Source organism: Haliotis cracherodii, unplaced genomic scaffold (assembly GCF_022045235.1).
Source record: "Haliotis cracherodii isolate W230 unplaced genomic scaffold, xgHalCrac1.p SCAF_7, whole genome shotgun sequence".
NCBI lineage: Eukaryota > Metazoa > Mollusca > Gastropoda > Lepetellida > Haliotidae > Haliotis > Haliotis cracherodii.
The window spans coordinates 51,231,923-51,258,913 of NW_027266330.1; the positions used below are offsets into that span (position 1 = coordinate 51,231,923).

Consider the following 26,991-nt stretch of genomic DNA (forward strand, 5'->3'; position numbering starts at 1 on the left):
TATATATATATATATATATATATATATATATATATATATATATATACTGAACCAAATTAAAAACTTCACAATCTTAAATTTTAACATTTTGACAAGTTATCATTGTGGGCCCTTATTGTGTATTTAAACAGTAATGGCCACGTATTGTCTTCAGATAACACCCGTTTTTGTGGAGGTGAATCAATCAAAATCATGTGCACAGCACTATAGTGGCAAAAGTGTTTTTTCACGTGCAACAAGTCACGTGGCCATAATACCGCACGTGTTTCAGCCATACTTGTTAGCAGTCATTAACAGAAAAAAAAGGAAAAACACAAGAAAACAAAAGTCTTTATGGCCATTTGTCATGCCACGCCTTTCAAATGTGCAACGTGAACGTGCCATCGGCATGATGCAGACGGGAACGTCCGTAGTTGAAGTCGCAAGGACGATGGGTTGTAGTCGACGGACTTTTTATGATTTACAGACGCGTCTACAGCAAACGGGCACCACCGCTGATGGTTACACACAACCAAATGTTTTCCCATAGACTTCTATAGTAACGTTATATTTTTTTAAAAATAACTAAGCATGAACAGCTATTACCTGTACGTGTGTGCACAGTTTGGCCTTAGAGCAGCAATAAAAAAATAAAAAATGACTAGCTTAGCCAGCTTCTTTTCCGAGTACAGGAAGCTAAACACACCACCCCAGTTTCGCACCAAATGTCACCTACTTGAAAATAGCTGTGGTCACATTCAGCATAAGTCATCATGTTGAAAAAGACAGTACTAAATATAGAAAAACAATGTCAGTTTTAATAACTGGATGGTTGTACATTTGAAAGACATAAAAATCTTAAAGAATATCCTCCAATCACAGCCTGCAGATATCTCTCGATCTGCACTGAAGGCTACGAAAACAGCACTGTCCAAACTGGTTCTAATTTGATGTAGAAGAACCTGATCGCCCTCGGCCAGGTCGACCACGTGTGACGTCACATGCAGAGGATCGTCAGATTGTCTTACGTCACCTCCGTAACCGATTTTTGACGGCTACATCAACCAGAAATGAACTGTTTAGGGGTAGACTGAGTGCGCAAACTGTTCGAAACCGTCTGAGAACTGCTCACCTTCAAGCACGACGGCCATACTGCGGGCCGATTCTGACTCAATTACACAGACATCAACGTCAATTGTGGGCACAGCGACACTCGCGATGGAATCCATCGAATTGGAATCAAGTCGTCTTCAGTGATGAATCCCGATTTAATCTTCGATTTGCTGGTGGTAGGGCGAGGGTGTGGAGGCGCCGTCATGAACGTTACGTCCAGTGTTGTTTACAGGAAGTTGACAGATTTCGGAAGTGTCATGGTGTGGGGTGCTTTCTGTGGCAATGCACGATCCAGGCTTCTTGTCATCCGTGGCAACCTCAACGCTGCTGCTTACCGCGACCAGAAGTTCTGCCTTTTATGGCAGCACATGGACCCGGTTTTATCTTCCAACACGACAATGCCAGACCCCACACAGCAATTTTGACAAGGTATTTCCTCCAGAATTCGGGAGTCAACGTCATGGAGTGGCCGTCAAGGTCTCCCGACCTCAATCCCATCGACCACGTCTGGGATGCTCTTGGCAGAAGTCTGCGCACTCTCCAGAACCAACCACAGAATTTGCAAGATCCTACACCATTTTGCAGCAACAATGGCGTCGTCTTCCCAATCATGTGTTCACAAGCATCACAAGGTCCATGCGGAGGCGTTGTGTGGCAGTTGTCAATGCACATGGTGGCCATACACGCTACTGAACATGTGTGGCATCAGATTCTCGTGCTTGGGACTTCTGATTTAAACTGTTGATGTTATTACCGAATACTGTAGGTGCTTGGAACAAATTATGGTTACCACCGTTAATTAAATTCCTTCTTTGGACATTAATGATTAAAAATTACCTTCTCTCATACATTTGACCGTTGTATATCATATATGGGATTACTTTTAAAAAGTTTTTAATTTGACTCAGTATAGTTTAACTGCATATGAAGTACTATATCCAGAGTTGTCTACATATTATATATAAGGATGAGAATTTATGAACGTCAGCTTCGTTACTATGAGGAATACAACGTTTCGTAGGACATACTTACTCATTCGTCGGATGAATGAAGGATATACAGCGTTTCAGTGTGCCATGATTTATTTCTGCCACGCCAGTGTCCTAATTCTTGGAACCTTAAACTTGGTGTTAACCTTCAGTGAAACTGACATCCAGCTATCTTTAATCCATGATGATAGCCGTGTACCTATGTTCCCCTTAGGAATAGCCTCGGCAACTCTTTTTGCTGTAGACCTTCTGGGACACTGTTGTCATAAATGGTTGAATATGGCATGCTAAAATTGGCATGTGTTTTTTTGTTGTTTAACGCCGCACTCAGCAATATTCCAACTACATGACGGCGGTCTGTAAATAATCGAGTTTGGACCAGACATTCTAGTGATTGACATCATGAGCATTGATCCACGCAATTGGTATCTATGACATGCATTAACAAAGTCAGCGAACCTGGGAATGATAAAAACGCCTTCTTTACTTCCTTGATGCTAAGACGTAAAACATTACCAAAACAAACTTTTAGTAATCAATATTGGATAGATAATTGTATTTTCTATGTTCCAGTGTGCCATGATGTATTTCTGCCACGCCAGTGTCCTAATTCTTGGAACCTTAAACTTGGTGTTAACCTTCAGTGAAACTGACATTCAGCTATCTTTAATCCACGATGATAGCCGTGTACCTATGTTCCCCTTAGGAATAGCCTCGGCAACTCCTATTGCTGTAAACATTTATGAAGGAATTGGTACCATGGTAATATGTTGTATACATAAACACAATAGAGACTCATGGCTTCTTGCTAAGTATAATCTCTCCCACTATTGATCGTCGTATAGTAATTCCTAGTTTACACTGACTTTTCCCCCTTCGAGCACGTATTTCACGTTGGGAAGGACAGTGAAATTACTGCATTACGCTTCAGAGACCGAAATTATCGTTAAGATAAGTACTCTGTTGCAAAGATGTATGAGTTTCATGAATGCACCAATTCTTTATTTCTAACGTTCAATTTCATGATGATAATGATATTTTGTTTTGTCCAAATCAAAGAGCTTGATCATTTCCACATGAATATAAATGTAGTTCTGAATACGATATCGTTCTTGACATATGCATATTTCCAACGTGTTTCTTGCTCTCGTGTTATTGTATATGTATGTGATGCATCGAAGAGTACCTAAGTTACAAACCAGGAATCATAACCAGGGCATTTGGTTTCGAATCCATGATTCTGGCATGCCAAAAAGACACAAATGTGTACTACTACATTGTATAGACCCGTGAAGATCCGGGGTAGAATAGATCTTCAGCAACCCATGGTTGCCGTAAAAGGCGACCCATGCTTGTCGTAAAAGGTGACTAATGGGATCGAGAGGTCAGGCTCGTGGACTTGGTTGATGCATGTCATCGATCCCAATTGCGTCGATCGATGCTCATGATGTCAATCACTGAATTGTCTGGTCCAGACTCGATTATTTACAGACCGCCTTTAACGACAAGCATGGGTTGCTGAAGACCTATTCTACCCCGGATCATCATGGGTCCCTTTGACAGTCAAAATATGACGTTTGACCTTAACATTATCAATTCGGAGAAAAACCTAAACATAGTGCGTTCAGATTTAAATGACATTTAGCAGCGTTTAGTCAATAATGAACCCCCCCAAAATTATAAAAAATAGATTTATCCCTTTTCTATCATGACTAAAAAGAGTTTTGAAACAGCCTCGTGAAGATCAGGAAAAGAACTGGTCTTCACGTAGACATGCCTGCCGTAAGAGACGACTAACGGGATTGGCAGGGTTGATGGTATCGATTCCCAATCGAATTGACCAATTATCATGATGTCAATGGATGGATGTATCTGGTCCAGATTCGATTTTGCTACAGACGGCCATCATAGACGGGTGGAATATTGCTGAGTGTGACGTCAAACAAACAAACAAACAAACAAAAAGTTAATACAAATCCAAAGCAAACTAATTAGCCCATTCTATATCATAGAGAAGCAGTAAGATGTGCTGTTTGTTTGTTCGAGAATAAAAAATAATTTTACGTTTCACCAAATCTTTGCAATCGTGGTTGCGTAATTTTCAACGGAAGGCAATAATCACCGGGTCTGGTGATTACAAATATCATCATATTATGCAATCGAATACCGCCCCATTCACAAACATCCGCGAAGAAAATCACACAGCCAGGAATTATTGCTCCAATTCTAATTGGAATTATGGATTACTTTGGCCCCGGTGCCACTCATGCAATGGATACCATTATTTTCATGTCAATCTCAAACTTCAGAAAATTAAACTTCCTTCCTTCCTTAAAATAAAGATGCTTGCCATGCTCTCGAGGTAATTTCAGTAAACATTAAATTTCAGAAATCGTGTATTCCTTGGATATTTAACATCTCGACAATGTCCGCTGACATTCCTCTGTCTGGTGAATTTGAATGTTTCTTTTTCTGGGTACCTGGCTCATCTTACCATTGAAATTGTTTGAAAGAATGTTTCAATTGATTCAACGGTTGAAACGCCGTGACGGATCTCACTCAATCATTGATTGTTTTAACTACACGCATGCGTATTTCTACGACTACAATCTCATTGATTTTCGGGCAAGCAAACCTGTCTGTCATACCATGTGATCTCGCTAGGCCCACACTGCCGGGATGAATCCTGCATCTAAGCATGGATACCAAGTTGGTAACAAGCTCCATCAGGATGTCCATTTGTACAAAGGTGAGAACAATCTTTTCGGGCTAAGTTAATTACTGTTCTGTTTTCATCAAAATAAGTGTAAGTTAAGACTCTCTTTAGAAATCCTGTCGATACTATTACAAAGAATCATAATTGTAGATGATCGCATGAAGAACTTTTTATGAATACTCCATGATGTCTTTGTTTGCTTCACCTGTTTTTCCTTGAATGACACATGAACGCCGGTATCCGTTGCTTCAGTTCAGGAAACTGTTACTGTGTTCCGTCCATGTGCCTTGTCTGATCTGGTTTACGTCTTTGACTCCAGTGATTACCATATTATGTATGACTTTTACAGTGAAGGGACTGATCAAACAGTAATAAACAGTGTGTACGACGTAACTCTGTCACATTTTACATAACCACTTCATATACGGTATGTCGATAGGGATTCTACTACATTGTATGCTGCAAATGTGCACATCGTATAAAAGAAACCTACCCAGGGCATCTTATATATAGCTCCTTACAATTAATCGATATTGATAGCAACCTGATCGATATTCTATTGTCATACCTCCAATGACACGTGGCAAATATGAACTATTGCCGATACTTGTAAAACCTACCCGGGAGCACGGGTGGCCTAGTCGTCTAAGGCGCCGCGATTCGATGTGCAGAGGTGCGTCCCTTGGGCACGCCAGAAACCTATGATTGTGGGTTCGAATCCTGGTTCGCCCCGATTATGTTTCTAGGTTTGTCAGCAGCATACTCGTGCGCGTGGGTTTCACCGAAGTGGTAAACGTCTGGGACCTGCATCACTTCGGGCTTTCCTCCCACATTAAGCTAACACGCCGTGATATAACTGGAATACTGTTAAACGCGGCGTTAAACCCAACTCACTCACTCACTGTAAAACCTACCCCAATTAATGGAATTTGCTGATTGATCATAATTTACATCACCACAATTTTCAATTCTTTCTTAATTCTTTGACAAGGAAAGCTGACACACTTGATCTCCTGCACGGAAAGCAAGAATAAACTATTCATATTGTCAGTAGGGTTGAAGATTGACTGAATACTATAATGCTTTATCTAAGCCAGCTCGGTGTCAGTATTCGGAAACATTATGGCATGTAGTACGATATGACACAAGGTGTAACTGGAAATATATTGAACATGGTTAAACATGATACTGCCTGCAGGTCTAATTGCCAAGTATAGATGCAATGCTACGCGACGCTGACAATGGTGTACGTAATCAACAACTGTTTTAGGAGCAACGACCACGTGACTTCAATACATCTCTTCCTTATAATGTTATAATTGGTTGTTTGGTTGGTTTGTTGTTTTACGCCGCACGCAGAAATATTCCAGCTATATGACGGCGGTCTGTAAATAATCGACTCTGACCTGACAATCCAGTGATTTATATCATAAGCAACGATCCTCGCAATTGGAATCGATTATATTCATCAATCAAGTCAGCGAGCGTGACCACCCGATCCCGTTAGTCGCCTTTTACGACAAGCATTGACGCCTTTTATTGCAAGCATGGGTTGCTGAGGATCTATTCTACCCCGGATCATCACGGGTCGTGTTACAATTGACAAAGACACTACCACCTGATATATATTTTATATCTATTAGCATGTGTATACATGTCACACAACTACAGGATCTTGAAATCAACATATCCCTATGCCTCGACATATGCAATATTTGGATCTATGCATAAAAAGTGACAATATTGTACGACCATCTTTCCGAGGCAAGAGAGTTAACTAACTTTAAAAGTCACCCTTTCCGAACTAGGCTGGAATTCCTGGGCTCGATCGTAGCGCTATCAGTGACTGTTACGAGTTATGTCCCTTCTCTGCCTCTCCTATGGACCAATCAGATTCCATCTCTCATATCACTTGCATTTGCTTCAAACAAAATGGCGGCGCCCAGTCATGACGATCTGATCGACAATCAAGATCTACATTGTGATAAAACGGGTCTTACATCACAAAGTGCATCAAATCACGTGACCACCTTGATTAAAAACATGAAAAGATTTGGAAAATATCTGTTGACAACTAGTTGGCGGTGCACGTGCTGTGCAAATCCTGCAATCGATCGAACTCTGCATGGCAGTTTACAAACCGGATTTCGATTTTGTTGCGCAATTTTGATTGGACTATGCATGGACTCGATAGTCCAGACAAAATGTAACTCCATAATACCAGCCTAGTTTGGCAAGGGTGGAATCTGGACTTTTGTAGTCAGTTAACTCTTTTGCCTAGGGAAGATGCTGTACGACAAGACATTGACATTTCATCTTTGAACTAGTCATCTTTTCCTTTATGTCGAACAATATTCCGGCCCTTAATGTCCACATTTCACTACGTATGAGGCACAATTAGGTTCTTACTGAGAGGAATTGTGCCCAAAAGTTGTCTTATTAGATTTCATCAGTGGATGCCTTAGAATAGCTTTCAAAATTTTGTATGCCGGACATGGGGAAGATGTTTTCAAATTTGACGCATCGGTGACAAAAAAAAGGTGAATGGTGCTATTCCCTATTTTAACTTGTTCCATATGTTTCCATGTTTGTTCAGGGGATAGCTCTGACTTGCCTTTGCGTGTGTTTGGGACGGGTGCCACATTTGAATCACCTTTTCGAAAACACCTAGTATCATGGATAATTGAAAGTGATTCATAAATATATGCTTATGATAAAGCAGGAATCGGACAACGTGCGCTGCTTTCAGCAGATATTTCTTTCTGTAAAAGTTTTTGCCACTTTAGTGCAAAAGATTATCGTAACGACAGACTAGAGGGGAACAACATGGTGATCGAGTAGCCTGAGCAGCCCGGTGTCATTGTACCCTAACGGCGGGCCATTGTTGGCCTGCGCGGCCTGTCTGTCAGAAACTCGACTTTGTGTAAACCACAGTTGCATTGCTACAGCCTTTGCTTACTGCAGCATAAATCATCATTCACTCACTCACTATACATCACAGAGACATTGAAACTTCCTGTAATATGTCTCTAAATATTGATTGGATGCCAATTTGTTCAACAAATTTTAAACTATTGCCAAGTGTTCCAAACATTTTAAATAGTGAATCCCGATGCTTATTTAAACAAGCATGCTGTAAATCGTTCGGAACTATAGATTAAAAATTGGTGGTTTACTGACTCAATGCAATTCCCCTACGTTCCTGAAGTTATTTTATTGTGAATGACAATATACCTCAAACTGTTAACGATATTCAGACTGGCATTACATGACACAGATTTTAATACCCTTACTGTTTGTCTGTGCCGTAATTATCTTATATAAGAATGAACTAACATATACTATGCTCCCGAATGGTTCATTCCTCCCCGCCCTGAAGGCGAGGAAGTATACGGGAAACGTTAATTTTGTAGCATGTATGTCGACATGTTGGTTTATTTGAAATTTCAAGCCACGCATTTACAGAAAAAAATACATACAAATCATGTGCGTGGAATGTTGTTGCTATTCTTTTCCAGCAATAAAAGATACTTCAAAATCGTCTTTATGTAGTTAATTGATGCATCTGACCGTTTCTGGTCATTAGCTGACATTATTAAACCATTCATGTGTAATCCGATGTCCTTTTTTCCTCAAGGACTAATTTTCTGATTTTCACGGTGCATACAAAAAAAGAACTGTACTCCGGAGATCGTAAATAACAGCATAATATAAAATATGTTCTGAATATGCTTATTCATGAAGAACGACGACATCTAAATTTAAATGCAATATGGCTGAATTCCACATTCTACATACCACACTTTTGATTGCTTGGATGTTCATGTTCACTGGAAATATTTGGAATAGTTACATTCCGTATTTTGAATTAACCCAGTCTCCCGTGTGTTTTTTTAATCAGTGCACCGCACATAGCGACATGTGAAACGTTTGGTAGCTAAGTCAAAGCAAAATCGGAGTAGTGTGTCGGCGAATTTGCATCAAGGCTGTAGTATTTTACAACCGTTTAATGGAATTCAATGTATAGCCGTAGCTCTGGTCGCTATCATATATTTTGTGTCCCATGGCTCAAATCTATTTGCATCTGTACCGTGTTCCACTGACCTCGATAATCTGTTGGAAGAAGGCACAGCTCTCTACAGTCACATAGTTAACACCGAAGGCTATGAGGAGTATTTAGGTCATAATCAGTTTTATGGCTCCGTCACAGGTGCTCCAAATATTGAAGCAGGGAAAAAAAAATTCATAGAATCATTTCAACAAGCAATAATGATATCCCAGTCACTTTTGGTAACTTTTAATGATGTCTCTGTTGCAATTTTTACGGATTTTGATTCGTATGCATTATTTGATTCTCATCAGCGGAATGGTTTGGGTCAGACTGATCCGAATGGACAAGCAGTTTTACTTCTGTTTAGTAATATGGATGAATTGTTATGTTACATCATTACAGTATATCAGGCGACTATGCTTGTCGTAAGATTCGACTAACGGGATCGGGTGGTCAGGCTTTGGTCCATGCATGGCATCGATCCCAATTGCGTGGATCGATGCTCATGATATTAATCACTGGATTGTCTGGTCCAGAATCGATTATTTACAGAACGCCGTCATATAGCTGGTATATAGCTGAGTGCGGCGTTAAACGGCAAACCAATCAATCATCATCATATGAACTCAAACCAGTAATTGTTACAAGCAAACCACATTCCACAACAGTTACTGACACTGGATAAAAAAATAAGTACATAGAAAAAGACCAAGTAACACAACTCATCACGATCACAATTACTATTATTTGAAAGAAAGTAATACAAAAAAGGAAACTGACCAAAAAACGTAAAACAAGAGACGAAGGATCTCCGTTATTGATTAGTCCCGGTATTGAAATGTTCTCCAACTACGTGATAATATTTTGAGTATGTGCATCTGTGGTTGTGACAAAAAGACCTTATCTGGTATGACTTTTTTGCCATATGGAGCCCTTAGTATTTTCATTTACATTATTATAACCAAATGCCAAGTATAAAAAGAATGTGATCTATCATTTGAGTATGTTCATCTTCCAATGTTGTTGGCAGTTTTGATACTATTTCAACATGTTTACATTTGTGCCAGAAATTGCTTTCATTTCATACGATCTACGTTTTAAATAAACCCATACTTGCCGCAAGAGGCGACGAACAGGATTGGGTTGTCAGGCTCGCCGATTTGGTCGATGCATAACACCATATTCCAATTGCGTAGTTCGATGCTCTTGGTGTCAATCACTGGATTATCTGGTCCAGACTCACGCCGTCATATGGCTGGAATACTGCTGGGTGCGGCGTTAAACAAGAAACTATTTTTAAATAGACCTACCCTATGCAAATGTATCAACTGTATTACCCAATACTCAAAATAGATAATATTTTTTTCAACAACAGTGTTGTGTTATTTGTGGTTAATATAATTATGCTCCTTCATGCCTTTCAGTAACATCATAATTATGCGTTTGTGAGGCATCACATATGGCGGGGAACTTTGATGCTCTGCATCAATGTTTTCTTGTTTATATCATAATTACGACATGAAACTGTCTCTATGTGTCACAATCAGTGTGATAATATCGATTGTGGTTCCCATGGTAACACCTTCATATTTAGTGTTTCCAAAAAGTACAAAGTACGGGGCAGTTGTTAGTCTAAGCAATTCAAACTTCAAATCAACTTTGTCGGCGAACTTTTTCTTATCAGCGAAGGACGCAACTAATGATTACCCTAAGTAAACATACACTATGGCTTCTATCACACAGGACATCAACCACCTCGTGTAGATGAAGATTGGGTTGGGCACCAGACCTTGGAGACCGTGGAAAATGTGTTCTCGTTGATAGTTTAACTAAGCATTACTATGGAGTGGCTGCACATAAATGAGATTATGCCATTGGTCAAATATTGATTATATATTCCGCAAATTATTTGTTTGGCTGAGATCTGTTGTGTCAGTTTATATTTATTGGGGCACGGGTGGCCCAGTCGTCTAAGGCGCCGCGATTCGCTGTGCAGAGTTGCGTCCCTTGGGCACGCCAGAAACCTATGATTGTGGGTTCGAATCGATTATTTTTGTAGGTTGTCAGCACCATACCCGTGCTCGTGGGTTTCACCGAAGTGGTAAACATCTGAGACCTGCATCACTTCGGGCTTTCCTGCCACATTAAGCTGACACGCTGATATAACTGGAATACTGTTAAAAGCGGCGTTAAACCCAACTCACTCACTCACTCTTTATATCTATAATCTTATTTCAAAATTAGCACAATGGCGTTCCTTTAAGCTTTTTTTCTTTTGACTTCAATTGCGAAGAATATATCGAATTTATTCCCAATATGAACCGTTTTATTCAGTGCTCATCCTTATCAAACAGATTAAGCAGATATTCACCATGATGTGTTTCCGTAATGTTCATATATTGCAGCCTCCAAGGTGATCACTAATTATTTCTTCATGAAAATCGTAAAATAGTGTAATAAAGGATACAGTACTATTGCTTACTTTCAAGTGCTTTACGCACTAAAGCAATATTTGTATGAGGTGAGGTGAGATGAAATGGGGTTTAACGTCGCGTCCAAGATTATTGCACTTATATAGCGACGTGCATGTACGTGTGTGTTTGTGTGGCTGCTTGTACTAGTCCGGACTGATGCCGATTTATAGTGCCAGCTCACTGAGATACCATGCCGCAGTTTAACATGAATACCCCACTCAGACACAGTATATTGACTCCGAGCCGACCAGTCCTTGTTTTAGTCCCTTAATGCCGAGGGCCAGACAGGGTAACAACAAGTACCATCTTTTAACGTCTTTTGGTATGACGCGGTCGGGGTTCGAACCCCGGACCTTCCGCTCTCCGGGCGGACTCTCTACTGTATCCAAGTCAGGAATGTAACCCGGACGGACAGTGTGGCATGTAAGTGCTTTACCCCTTGGCCTAGCTACTGATCTCTTTGGTATATGTCAAAATATCAGGTGGTCTTTGTTGTGACAGATTTAGAGCTGGAGCAAAGTTATGTTAGATGATTTATATTGATACGTATTCATTTGACAATCATGCATGACTGCTCCTAATTGTTAGTTAGTGAGGTGTTAGTTTCTAGCGGATATTACGACGGGAGACACAAGAAATGGACAAACATTGTTCTATGTTAGGGAAATGAGAACAACTCTTCGGCGAGACAAGCAAACGCTTCAAGCACAAGACCTCCCCACCATCCTGCACCTAGTAGTAAATACAGTAAACTACGGTTATAACGAACACGCTTATAACGAACTGACGGATAAAACGAACTTACTTTTTGGCCCCGACTACTTGCTGTAGTCATGCTGTATATGTACTTATAACGAACTACGGTTATAACGAACTAAAATTAGTAGTCCCTTTGAGTTCGTTATAACCGTAGTTTACTGTACTGGTGACTATCACTCCCTTGTTTGTCTGACCTGAAGTCTTTGGGTATATGTCACCTTTGTAGAGAGAGCCATACACATGATTCCTAAAACATCACCCACTATCCAAAATTTTATTTGCAAATGCAACTGTGGGTATGCCTAGATCGGAATGTAATGGAACGGTATTCATCAACTATATTTTTATGCGTCGACCTACGTGTAGCAGTTACAGTGACAGTTAGGAAAAAATGAATGTACTTTCATTGAATGGAACCAATGCTGTGTTGGTAGAAAAATTAGACTTGTCGGGTCGCCGCTCCTGCCATCGATCGCAGCTTAAACGTCCATGTTCCTGTCGAACATAAAATGGGTTTATGTAAGTTACTAATGCATACCATGGCAGTGCGGGGATCTTTCAGATACCGATTTTACAACATGAAATTAGATAGTAAGCTTCGAAGCAGAACATTTAATGCATTTCATGAATGAGCCACCAGGAGCAACTGACTAAGGTGGCCTTGACAGCACGTCTGGTACTAGTTAGGGACTGTGGTTCAACAAAGCAATACGGATCTGTTTGAGATCCGGGGTAGAATAGGTCTTCAGCAACCCATGCTTGCCGCAAAAGGCGACTATGCTTGTCGAAAGACCGACTAACGGGATCGGGTGGTCAGGCTCGCTGACTTGGTTGATGCATCTCATCGTATCCAAATTGCGTGGATTGATGCTCATAATGTCAACCAATGGATTGTCTGGTTCATAGTCGATTATTTACAGTCCGCCGTTATATAGCTTGCATATTGCTGAATGCGGCGTTAACAACAAACACACAAACAAACAAACAAACTTTCTTAAATGTTATGCTACATCTTAGGAGTGAGTTAATGTTGTGTTACGCTACATTCAACAATAACAACATTTGGTCATCGTTTGTGCTCGTCTTGTCCCCATTTGGGGATTCAAGGACAGAATAGGGTCAAGGTATCTCCTGTTTGTCTTTGAAAAAGGGGAAATGAGGGACACGATGTGAGACTTGTGAGTTATGTTGTCCCTACAGTAAAGATCATTGCAGTCAACCACTCGACGGTTTGCACAAAGTAAAGTTATGGCGACAGTGTTATTTTGGGAAACCTGGGATTGAGTGAGTTAGTGAGTAAGGTTTTACGCCGCTTTTAGCAATATTCCAGCAATATCACGGCGGGGGACACCAGAAATGGGCTTCACACATTGTACCCATGTCGGGAATCGAACCCGGGTCTTCGGCGTGACGAGCGAACGCTTTAACCACTAGGCTACCCGACCGCCCCCCTGGGATTTAGAAACAAACCACCTCGTCATTGGACTGTACACTGGGTCGACTAGTTCTTACAGTGTAACCGTTTGAGGTCGACTGTGTGATATGCGCTGTTTGGAAATCTTATAGACTGGTATTGGTTATTACTCGTATAGAAATGGAACCAAGTAACTAATACTTACGTTTACGTTTGTTTGTAAAGGTATGCTCAGATTTAGGAATTCTGGCCACAATGGCAACAATCTAACAGACAATTGCAATGTGTTATTGTAATTGGTAATGGTGTGCACTCTTCTTTATGTGTGTTGCCAATATGAGTGAGTGAGTGAGTGAGTGAGTGGGGAATATTTTAGTCTTATTCTAGGCACCTTATGACGAGGTTGCAACAAATGGGCATCACACACGAAGAACCCATTAACCACTAGATAATTCTACCGCCGTTGTCATTTCATGTTTACATGTATTTATGTCGTCATGTACACGACGCCCACGTCCAGAAACAAATGTCAACATAAGTGTGTTATCAGGTTATTAGCCTTGTAGGTTATTCATGATATAGATATTAATACACGAGTGTCTATCAGATACCATTTATCTTACAATCACTATCAGATACCATTTATGTCACGATAATTTGTAAGATAAATGGCATCTGACACGCACGAGTGTAGCAATCTGCTTCTTACACAAACTAGTGAGTGAATGAGTTGGGTTTTACGCTGCTTTTAACAGTATTCCAGATATATCGCGGCGTGTCAACTTAATGTGGGAGGAAAGCCCGAAGTGATGCAGGTCTCAGACGTTTACCACTTCGGTGAAACCCACGAGCACGGGTATGGTGCTGACAAACCTAGAAACATAATTGGGGCGAACCGGGATTCGAACCCATAATTATAGGTTTCTGGCGTGCCAAAGGGACGCAACTCTGCACAGCGAATCGCGGCGCCTTAGACGACTGGGCCACCCGTGCCCCCTTTTACACACACAAAAATCGCATATTTGTAGCATCGAATCGACACATTTCGTCTATTCTCATGATCGCAGTGGCGTATAAATACATGGCACAACGATCATGACTGACGTCATCCGTCAACTGCTTACTACTTACAAATAATGTGACCCTACACGAAAAGGACTTACTATCTCCTACGTAGGACTTACTATCTCCTACGTAGGACTTACTATCTGCTACGTAGGACTTACTATCTCCTACGTAGGACACGTAGGACTTACTATCTCCTACGTAGGACTTACTATCTCCTACTCAGGACTTAGTATCTCCTATGTAGGACTTAGTATCTCCTACGTAGGAGATAGTACGTCCTACGTAGGAGATACTTAGACAAAAAACAAAATCGCCGTGGCCCTACTACGCTTCCGTACAAAAGCATGGCAACTCGGTGCACAATTTGAATCATTTAGCCAAATCGGGACCCGTTAGTCAGGTTTCGAAATCTTGATCTGACCAGCCGTTGATGACCCTTGATCTGTCAGTAGAGTTAGAACCTGAGCTGTTTTCTGGTAAGTGTATATGCCCCACGCCACTTTCCGTCAAATTTTGCGATACCATAATTTTACAGATATCAAAACAATTAACCCCTTTGGGATTCAGAGACAGGGTTCAAGCTCCTGCGCCCACTTGCACAAAGCGATCTTAGCGCTACAACTATTGTAAGCCTATGTTGGAGTATGGGAGTTACGATCATCTTAGCGCTTAGATCGCTTTGTGCAAGTGGACCCAGGTGCCAGCTAATGAAGATCGAGTGGTTGCCGTGTGAGACCTGACCATTGGTTCTGGTCTGCCAAGCTTAGGCTTATCATTGCCAGACAAACATGATATAGCTGGAAGTATAGAGTGTAACTCCAATAATGTGGTTTCGTTCTGTACAGTTATGTTTCCGTCTCCACTGTTGATGTTATTGGTTGTTCCTTTACAATCACAGGCACATCTTTAGGACATCGGCACCGTCTGCTTGGGATTCTGAAGGTGTTGTCTGTCATCAACATCCTCCTGGGCCTCATCACCACAGCGCTGGGGGGAGTACTGGTTGCCCTGGCTTTGGACAGACCACGATTTACATTTTCTACGGGGCTGCCTCTTATGACGGGTGTACTGGTTTGTATGACACTCATTCTGAGATGCAATGAGAGTGTCTGACGTTTCATCGACAAATTCATTTACTGATTTTTCAAAAGTACCCATCTTACAAGTATGTTACATCAAATGTACGTCAGCAACTCATGCTTGCCGTAAAAGGCGACTTTGCTTGTCGTAAAAGGCGAATATGCTTGTCGTAAAAGGCGACTAACGGGATCGGGTGGTCAGGCTCGCTGGCTTGGTTGATACGACCAGTGAAGATCCGGGTTAGAATAGGTCTTCAGCAACCCATGCTTGTCGTAAAGGGGACTAACGGGATCGGGTGGTCAGGCTCGCTGACTTGGTTGATACGACCAGTGAAGATCCGGGTTAGAATAGGTCTTCAGCAACCCATCCTTGTCGTAAAAGGCGACTAACGGGATCGGGTGGTCAGGCTCGCTGACTTGGTTGATAGATGTCATCGATTCCAATTGCGTGGATCGATGCTCATGATGCAAATCACTGGATTGTCTGGTCCAGACTCGATTATTTACAGACCGCCTACATATAGCTTGAATACTGCTGAGTGCGGCGTAAAACAACAAATCAAACCAAACCAAAAGATAAGTTCACCTGATTAGCTTAGGAGTGCGTTGACACACATCAGAGACACTGGTCATAAATTAAGCAGTCGGTGAACTTGAATGCCTCGAAACGTTCTGTTCCAATAAAAAATATTTCAAAATCAACAGCTACAAATACGTTAATGAATATTAATAACACTGTGAACTATGTGGCATTTTCTAAAGAGGTAGGCTAGGATACATACCTAGCCAATCTCACCATGCCGATTTAAACATTTTCGATAGAAAACTTGTATCATTTCAACCTGTCTGGTAAAAGTCAGTGAGTGAGTTAAGATTTAACGTCACGATGGACAGTACATTACAATAACTAGAATATCATAGATTTGATTTAAAACTAGTTGAGAATATTTAAAAGCAGAAGGTTTAAGTTTACAACACAATAAAAAAATGGGCTAGAGATCGTCAGTCACTGAAGAGAGATCACCACACCAGGGACCATGGGGACTTATAGTACCTTTGCTTCCTACATGGACCCTGGCAGGATTTATATCACCCTACAGCCACTGGCGATAATTGACCAGTTAAGCCTAAGATTAAAATGACGAAAATACTACGTTTAAAAGTCTGGCGTGCATAGAAAATATTTTGAATGGCGTGGAACTTACATACCTGTCTGGTAAAAAGATTCATTCTATGAATGTGTCACTATCGACCGTTTCCTCTTCACTAACCAGCTGTGAATTATTGTTTCACCGTCATGTCCAATGACATGTCAGAAATTCAGAATGCAAGCCGAACGTCTAATAACAATGATTGGCGTGCGAACCCCCTGGGGCGGTGATGGCTAAAGTGACAAATGACTTTTATCGCTACACATCCGCTGGGTAGTCACTTGTATGCATTACTGTAATTGTTCGTTTCAACTAAAGTAAGTGATAAGGGATGAAGATGTTGTTAACGGGGTCAAAAGGTACAGATCAATCCAAATATTTTTTTAAATAAAGTAGTAATAATATTATGCAATTGTTATCTTTAAAGGAAATATCTTTATCAAAATTGAAAATCAACAGCACCTAATTTTCGTTGAAATATTTAACACAATTTAGGGAATTTTGATACTTTGATGCCATGTGTTTTTGTTTAGATTTACCGTGTATTGATTATAACACCCCAATAGATGACCGCCTCCGTGGTCTAGTGGTAGAGCGTCCACCCGGAGAGCGGGAGGTCCGGGGGTTCTATCCAAACGACGTTAACCGATGGTACTTGCTGTCTCGCGCTCGTCAATAACGGGGTAAAGCAAGAACTGGTTCTGAGTGGGGTATTCATGTTAAACTGCGGCATGGTATCTCAGTGAGCTAGCACTATAAATCGGCATCAGTCCGGACAAGTACAAGCAGTCACAAGTACACACACAAGTACATGCACGTCGCATTAATCTTGGACGCGACGTTAAACCCCATTTCACCTCACCTCACCTCACCCTAATAGTGATATACCTGATGGGTGTGTTGCTCGATAGACAAGCTATAGGACACGGCGATATTTTGGCATGTCATGGTACAAGATGGTACTTGTTTTTACCCTGCCTGGCGCTCGCAATTATTGGGATAAATCAACTACTGGTATTAGTCCTGACTAGTACGAGTAGACATGAACGAACGCACGCACGAATGCACATTGCTCGCTATCTAAGTATAATACCCTTCTACATGACATTCAACCACATTTCGCCTAACTTCGACAAATCTACAGAATTATTCTCTTCTGGTCAGTTAAATGCATTCTCGTGACCAGTTGCTTAAACTAAACTGAACATTTATATGTATATATTGTCCTTTCGTATGACAATCGGCAATTCTTCGATTTTTTTATCAGTCTCCTCTTAATGTGGGGTAGGGTAATCTTTGAAGCATGCATTGGTCACATTTAAAAGCCCAGATGCCACACATGGCATTGGTGTGCGAAGCCAACACCCTCAACCCATAACGCATGTATTTGGTCCGTTGCCTACACGTGCGTCTTGAAAAGAAGAGACCCGTGAAGCTCCGGGGTAGAATAGGTCTTCAGTAACCCATGCTTGCCGCAAAAAAGCGAATATGCTGGTCGTGAGAGGCGACTAACAGGATCGGGTGGTCAGGCCCGCTGACTTGGTTGATGCATGTCATCGATCCCAATCGCGTGGTTCGATGCTCATCATGTCAATCACTGGATTGTCTGGTCCAGACCCGATTATTTACAGACCGCCGTCATATAGCTGGAATATTGCTGAGTGCGGCGTAAAACAACAAACAAACAAACAAACAAAGCAAAGAAGAGTGGGTTTTTCAAGCTGTTTTGTTGTCATTGTAGTCAATCTGTACAAAGTTTAAAATGTCTGTGTGGGTGTTTTAACAAAGAGCCTCAGAAAGGTATCTATTTGGAATGGTTCTTACGCTCACCTGGAGCAAACCTTTGTATTTTCTCTCAGCATTGATATTGATCCCCGATCCCTGTTCGTTGTATCTCTTCAGGGCGGGTTAAAACAAGTTTACTCAAAATAACAATGAGACCGATGTGAAAGTAATCCCAGTAAGAATCAAGTGTTTGTCTCAATTTGATCTGTTAAGTAATTCCCGTTTTACTGTGAACAGTTTCCAATAGCACTGCTAGCACCTTACGAAGTGGACATAACAGAACTGGACCAGAAATTCCCATACGTCAAAATTTCATGCAGTTTGTTACTGTGGGAATGAATATCTGATATTGATTAACAATACATCTGTTGGCTTTATTTGTGCGTGGATATGCCCCGTGGAGACAATCTTGTCCCAGGTGTAGAGTCTGTGAATTCTTTACCAAACTACCACTCAATCGTGGATGGACAGAAGTCGATATCTTCACTCAGCTTAGTGAAATGTTATGACAATATATGATACGCTCAGTTAATAAACGTTAACGTATACGTTGATCAACATTCAGTCAAACGATTGTGCCGGACTAGATCCCCCGGTGGTAGTTAGACAATGTAATTGTTTCTAAGCTTATTACACCATTGCAACAACATTGGCACGTTGTTTGACAGTGGAAATGTCGGGCAATAAACCATGGTTCCCGGCATCTTCCTCAATACTAATCTCGCACATGAATGCCCAGCCTTGTTAACGACCCACGGGGTTTATGGCTTTATAGGACCATACATATCTAACCAGACCATTCTATTCTGGGGAACAGTTGTCACGTGACACAGATTACGCTAGAGACGCTTCTGTCTGGTGGCATATAAGAGATTTAAAGAAGGCATCGTTGAGATGTATCTTTATATTATAATACTTCTTTTATTATAATATAATATGTTCTGTATTATTATCATTATTTTTATTATTATTAATATTTTCAGAAAGAGTCGGCTTGTGCATATACCGTTACTTTATATGTAGACCCGTGAAGGTTCCGGAGTAGAATAGGTCTTCAGGAACCCTTCTTGCCGTAAAAGGCGACTATGCTTGTCGTAAGAGTCGACTAACGGGATCGTTGGTCAGGCTGGCTGACTTGGTTAAAGCATGCCATCGATCTTAATTGCGAGTATCGATGCTCCTGATGTCAATCACTGGATTGTCTGGTCCAGACTCGATTATTTACAGACCGCCGTTATATTGCTGGAATATTGCTGAGTGCGGCGTTAAACAGCAAACCAACCAACATATTATACAACTTTGTACAACTTTGCGTTGTCTATTGCAGAAGTTAATCGGGTCAATCATTCTGTGCTTTATATCCGTGGGAGCTTCAAAATTCAGAAAATACACCTCACCACAACTATGCAAGTGGCAGGTAAGAACAACTTTCATGACTTCAAGAACAGTGTTAAACTTTCAGTCAGGGACTTGAATTTAGCATTGTCGGGGGATATGTGTTCAGCAGGCGGTGACTAACTTTGAACATTTTAAAAAAACAACCAACAGTGTTAACATTATCTATTCCGTTAGGCGTATTACCCTGTCCTGCTTAGCATGAGGTTTAGAAGTTTTGTTAATTTGGGAATTTTTTTATTTCCCGGTTTCCAGGGAAAGGGGTCAGGACCTTGAGTTCACCTAGCTGTGGATATAATTATTTCATTCTTGGTTGTTTGTGTGTCCCGTTAGTCGGTGATCGATAGAAGATAAAACTAATAATGCACTGAATAATGAAATGATAAGTCTACAATACAAAGTGTCTTGTATTTGTCTTCGCCTTACACATTAAAACTGGTGGGGGCGGTCGGGGAGCCTAGTGGATAAAGCGTTCGCCCGTCACGCAGAAGACCCGGGTTCGATTCCCGACATGGGTACGATGTGTGAAGCCCATTTCTTGGGTCCCCCGCCGTGATATTGCTGGAATATTGCTAAAAGCGGCGTAAAACCATACTCACTCACATACTCAAAACTGGTGGGTCATTTTGATAAACTTCTTATAAACATTTCGGCATTGTTATTGTGCTTTCAACAGCTTGAGAGGTTAAAAATCAAACAGCTTTGAAGAGTAGCAGAAATTGGATTCAGAGCAACCTTGGGTCATATCGAGTTAGAGCTTAACAGAGAACGTATGGTTATAAAATATTTACTTCCCTTCTTTGAATATCCTTCCGATAAAGTGCCTCTAACATTTTATACGGAACGGGAAATTCGTTATTTGTTTTCTGGGGCGGTGGTAAATCACTTTAGGCTTTCCAATGTCTGAATACGACATATCCTTTTGAGAGTTGAGAAATAACAACTGACTTCCTTGTATATTGATTACTGACATGTCCATTAATGCTGACCAATTCCCTGAGCTTAATGTTTTATTGAGCTTAATCAGTGGTTTGTAATTAGGCCATGGAGATAAACTTGTATTCATTAACACTGGATTGACTTGGGGTTCAACACGGCTTCAGTAAAATGTACGTCCTGATGTGTGAGCTGAATGTGGTGGGAACGCTGAAGTGACGCAGGTGGTAGACGTTTACCATTTTGATGAAATCCATCAACCATGTTAAGTCGCTAAAGGACCATGGGCGTTCATCAAACGAAACATTGATTTTACATAACTCGAAAAGTTGCTGACGTCATAGAGAAAATCCTTCGTCAGAATTAAACACACACTATCCTGTAGATGGGACTTAACTTGAGGAAACTCAAACGCCGCACTCAGCAATATTCCAGCTATATGACGGCGGTCTGTTAAATAATCGAGTCTGGACCAGACAATCCAGTGATTGACATCATGAGCATCGGTCCACGCAATTGGGATTGATGACATGTGTCAACCAAGACAGCGAGTCCGACCACCCGATCCCGTTAGTTGCCTTTTACGACAAGCATAGTCACCTTTTACGGCAAGCATGGGTTGCTGAAGACCTATTGCATCCCTGATCTTCACGGGTCTCACGAGTTTGAGAATAGTCATTGGACGAGTTTCGTAGCACGAATTATGGAAATATAAAATGTACATTACAATGAATATACCGTATTCGACGTAATAAGCGCACCGCTCTAATAAGCGCCCATGGCGATATTTGCTAATATATTGGCTGGTGAACAATCCCAATCAGCACCCCTTCCGATTGATCAATGTACACAAGACTTATTTATTCGTGTATAATACGCACTCGTGTGTTGTATCACCCTTAATTATGGGCAATTCAATTCTTGAAAAATATATATGTCGTATGTAAACATTTCAGGCTGTTAGCATAAACCACGAAATTTACGATCTTTCAACTCAAAATAATATTCTAATAAGCGCCCCACATTTCTAATTTTGAGAGCGCCCTGGGCCCGTATTACGTTGAATACGGTACATCAAGTATGAATATTGATACCAACAGTCAATCTTTAGTCATGTGAAACATTGTATAGCTGTAATGAGTATATGTCTTGCGCCTTATTTGTGTTGATGTTATTTCCCCTGAAAGGTCATTTATGGTTAAAAAGGGAATGATAAAAACGCGTTTTCCTTCCTCGATGTAAAAAATTAAAACATAACCTTTTAGTTTTAGTTATCAATATACGATAGATAATTGTATTTTCTTTATTCCAGTGTGCCATGATGTATTTCTGCTACGCCGGTGTCCTTATTCTTGGAACCTTAAACTTGGTGTTAACCTTCAGTGAAACTGACATCCAGCTATCTTTAATCCACAATGATAGCCGTGTACCTATGTTCCCCTTAGGAATAGCCTCGGCAACTCTTATTGCTGTGGACCTTCTTGGGGGCATTTGCATGGCGATAGTTTGTGTCTTCAAGCATCAAAGTGACCCAGGGCAATATGCCAAGTACAATCCTTCGATTCAGCACAACGAACATATTGAAAGAGAAGTGAACTACCGTTTGATGATTCTACGGCAGATGCTACCAAGACATTCTGTTGGACACGTGTCATTAACGCCTCATAGCAGAGTGGGGTCATCCCGTTCCGTGCACAAACAGGATGCAGTGACGCATGTGGACAGAAAAGGATATTATGTGTGGGACGCCCTTCCTACACTGGACTAGTAATAATAATAAAAATTGATTTGCAAAGCGCCTAATATCCATCGACAGTTGCTCACTGGCGCTGTGACAAAGTTAAAATGTAATGTCTATGTTCATATGCCAACAATCAGGAGATCTATTGAAAAGCTGAAGTGAAGAAGTGGCTTATGAGGAGAGACGTAAACGTTTCCTTAGAAGCAGAGTTTCTCAGATTCAATGGCAAAGAGTTCCATAACTGTGGACTGCAAAAGGAGAAGGCACGGTCAGACATAGCTGAAGTAGATAGAGGCTGATACAGTAGAGTTCCACCAGAGCATCGGAGAGCACGCTCTGGAGAGTACAGGGATATAAGATCTTTGAGATAGTCTGGATAGTCGCTATTGTTGAGGCAGTCGTGAGTGATGAATAGTTGGTTGTTTGGTTTGTTGTTTACCGCCGCACTCAGCAATATTCCTGCTATATTCCGGCGGTCTGTAAATAATCGAGTCTGGACCAGACAATCCAGTGATTAATATCATGAGCATCAATCCATGCAATTGGGGTCGATGACATGCATCAACCAAGTCAGCGAGTCTGACCACCCGATCCCGTTAGTCGTCTCTTACGACAAGCATAGTCGCCTTTTACGGCCAGCATGGGTTGCTGAAGACCTATTCTACCACGGATCTTCACGGGTTAAACAAACAAGGAATAGGAATCTATCAAGTATATATTCAGATGCGTCATGTATTGTACATTTATTTTCATCCATAAACTGAGGCTTGGGGATGAGGGATGAGGCCTTCCGTCATCAAGAGGGTTAACGCCAATGATGACTATAAAAATGGTTACATCGATGACATAGTCTGTGCAATTGGTAATAGTCCAGCGATTTGAATAGCTCTTGTTAGCATTGGTGCTGACATTTCCTGAGGAATATGATCGTAACGTCAAAGGAATATACGTACCTCATATGGATCACCAATCGATAACTGTCAAGTATTAATATTTTCATAATCAATCACACTTGAAACAAGATGTCATTTTTTTTTACATATTTACCAATAGATATAATATGGACGCCAATTGCCATTACCGTGTCTACGGGAATGCTGTGTGTTCAGAGAAAATCAATGTTAGACATATATAATCCTCATCTGTGCACTTGCCGTATGATGCAGACTGAAATCCGCTGTGTCAGCTAAGACAGCTTGATCACAGTCTGTCAGATCCCCTGGTATTATACACTTTATTCAGATGTATTGTAGGCCATAGGCCCATGATACAATGGTTACAGTGTGGTAATGGGAGTTGGAGATCCCAACAGACTTTGCCTTAGATTCATAGCTTTTAGAATATACATGGCTAGTTTCTTTACAGTAAATGGGTTGGTGGATGACATTAAAATATTGTACTTATATAATCATGTTTACAAACAGTACAAACTCTTTCTTCTCTAGGTTCCTTATTATGTCTACCTGATTCAATTCTTAAATGATGAGAACTACATCTGAAACGAGCCATAATACTTCTAAATTTATCATATGATAGCCTTGTAATATACATTTCAACACCAAATGTTTGCTTATACAAAGAATAATAATATGATTTCGAACTTTCACGTGGTGATGCTGGTCTTAAACATTTTGTGGAAACCCTACGTGCGAGAATATGGTGCTGACAAACCAGTGGTTCTAATAAGGGCGAAATGGGGATTCAAACACACGATCATAATATCTCAGAGGGAATTCCAGCGACTTAGATGCCTTGGGCACGGGTGTCCCAATATAGAAATTGTTGATAAGTTAAGTCATCTCATGATATAATCTATTTCACCAGAAAATGTTTTCCGTAAAATCAATGACGCAGAACTGCGATGCAATCGAACATTGAATTAAGACAAGATCAAGACGCTCGTGTATCCCGATATAGTAATAGTTTGATATATTTATCTGACGAGATAACCTATTTCTCCAGATCCCATGGGTTTTTCAGAAATTCAATGAAGCGAAACTAAGGAGTAATCGAACGTTGTATTAAAATAAACCTTAATCAACCAGATCATTTGTCTGTTTACCACCGAGTCCTTTCTAACATCTCATATAGTGTCCATGCAATCCTTTAAGATGCTAAATCAAACAGAAGTTGTTTTCTTTACATGTGAGTTTCATTTTTAGAAAGGCAGTACCGATGCTATATATGCGTCGATATAGATGATGCAGATTCATAGCCAATCTCATGCATCAAACTCGGCTCTCCAGATGATACGTGGAGTCTTAGAGATTAATGTACAGGTTCGAGCTTCGGGAAGAGGTGTTGTAGTTGACCGAGCTTTAAAAGAGGTGCTTTTCAGCTGCTAGCATGTCAGTGAGTGAGTGAGTGAGTGAGTGAGTGAGCTAATATTTAACGTCACATCGGCAATATTTCAGCCATATCGCGACGAGAAGGTAGACATTAATAATACATATATTCAAACTTTATAAAAACCTGTCATCGAAGGACAATACGATAAGTAGCATATCACAGATTAGATTTAAAACTAGTTGAGGCACATTTAAAAGAAGAGAGAATGAGTTGACATCACAATATAAAAATGGGCTAGAGATCGTCAGTAAGTAAAGGGAGATCACCATACCAGGGACCATGGGGACTTACAGTACCTTTGCTTCCTGCATGGACCCTGGCTGGATTTATATCATCCCAACAGTCAAAAGTGATATTATACCAGTAAAGCCTTGTGTTAAAATGACGAAAATACTACGTTTTAAAATTCTGGCATGCATAAAAATACTTCGAATGATGTGGGGCTTACGTACCCTCTTAGGGGGACAATGATTTGCTAGCGTGTCAGTTTAATGTACACGGAAGCCACACAGTCACAGAAACAACGAGCACGGGTGTGGTGCTGACACACCAAGGATCAGATGGGATGGATCTGGGATTCGAACCCCCGATTTCTAGCACGACTAAGGGTCGTATCTCACTGCGAATCTGCGAATGGCGGGTCCTAAATTATGACCCGAAGTTCCACCATATTCATTGAGATATTTTGTACAGGATATTCATGACAATAAAAGCGACAAAGCTCTTTCCATATTCAAAAGAAATCTCGATTGAACGATTCAGGCTAAATCATGAAGATGTGTTTAAGAATCACTGTGACATAGTGATGATAACACGCCAGGTGTTCGCGAAAAGGTGAGCGTATGCTGCTCCACCGTTTGCACACGTCACAAACACTTGCAGAGGCAAGGCAAATGTTCACGTAATACAACACAACACGGGAGCATAAGGTACAAGTCAAAATAGGGAATTGCATAGGACATCATTGTCACTGATGCTTCAAATTAGGGAATATCCTGCACATGTCTACCATAAAACCTTTTGAAAGCTTTACTGAGACCTTGAATGTGGTAACCTTGATCAAACAACTTCTAAACAAGAGTAGTATGACGACGCTCTTAAAAATCTCCGTAGAAAGAGCATGCTCGATTGTAGCTCAATAGTTGTGAAATGTAAACACCAAAGACTGGCGCTGTTGGAATATTTCTCGACATGAAGGGAAAGTTGAAGTCATCCCTCTTCTCACACAGACCTGTGGAGAGTGACTTGTCACTCAGAATCTTCATACAAAGATCTAAATATGAAACAGATCTCAGTGGTCTCCTTTATTTCTAGATAGGGGGGTAAATCAGTGGATGTGAATTGGCTATTTTATCGTTATTGAACGATATCAGATCATCGATATAGCTGAAGCTTAAGTTACACTTCTTGGCCAAACTACCTTGTTTTGACTTTGCCTTTCCGAGCAAACATTCTGATCCTTATACATTTAGAAACAGATCAGCAAGAAGGGAAGAGCAATTGATGCCCATGGCGATGCCGACCTCTTGCCTAAATGTCTTACCCCCAAATTTTACATGCATGTTATTGATGAGGAAGTCCAGCTTTTCAAATGTTGCTTTCTCACAAACTTCAGATGGCATTTGCTTTCATTTCTGAAGATAGGTATGTGACTGTATCTGTGGTGGCCACGTTTTGTAACAAAGGCCCCATGGATCAAGAAATGTCCATCGTGAAATAGGTGAGGTGAGGTGAAAAGGGGTTTAACGTCGCGTCCAAAATTATTGCACTTATATAGCGACGTGCATGCACGTGTGTGTGTGTGTGGCTGCCTGTACTAGTCCGAACTGATGCCGATTTATAGTGCTAGCTCACTGAGATACCATGCCGCAGTTTAACACGAATACCCCACTCAGACACAGTATACTAACTACGAGCCGACCAGTCCTTGTTTTAGCCCCTTAATGCCGAGCGCCAGACAGGGTAACAACAAGTACCATATCTTTTAACGTC

The 26,991-nt window shown here is 40.9% G+C and overlaps 1 protein-coding gene across 1 annotated transcript; it reads left to right on the forward strand.

Annotated features, from left to right (window-relative positions):
• The first annotated feature begins 4,760 nt into the window (after positions 1 to 4,760).
• LOC139447174 (uncharacterized) lies at positions 4,761 to 22,677 on the forward strand. Its single transcript, XM_071228375.1, has 4 exons — positions 4,761 to 4,830; positions 15,462 to 15,634; positions 19,906 to 19,995; positions 22,222 to 22,677. The coding sequence occupies exons 1-4, from the start codon at positions 4,761 to 4,763 to the stop codon at positions 22,675 to 22,677; spliced, it is 789 nt and encodes a 262-aa protein (XP_071084476.1).
• Positions 22,678 to 26,991: the final 4,314 nt, after the last annotated feature.

Coding starts and splice junctions, on each gene's coding strand:
- LOC139447174 (XM_071228375.1), top strand. CDS start 4,761: ATGAATCCTGCATCTAAGCATGGATACCAAGTTGGTAACAAGCTCCAT. Junction 15,635..19,905: donor CTCTTATGACGGGTGTACTG/GTTTGTATGACA, acceptor TGTCTATTGCAG/AAGTTAATCGGGTCAATCAT. Junction 19,996..22,221: donor CACAACTATGCAAGTGGCAG/GTAAGAACAACT, acceptor TCTTTATTCCAG/TGTGCCATGATGTATTTCTG.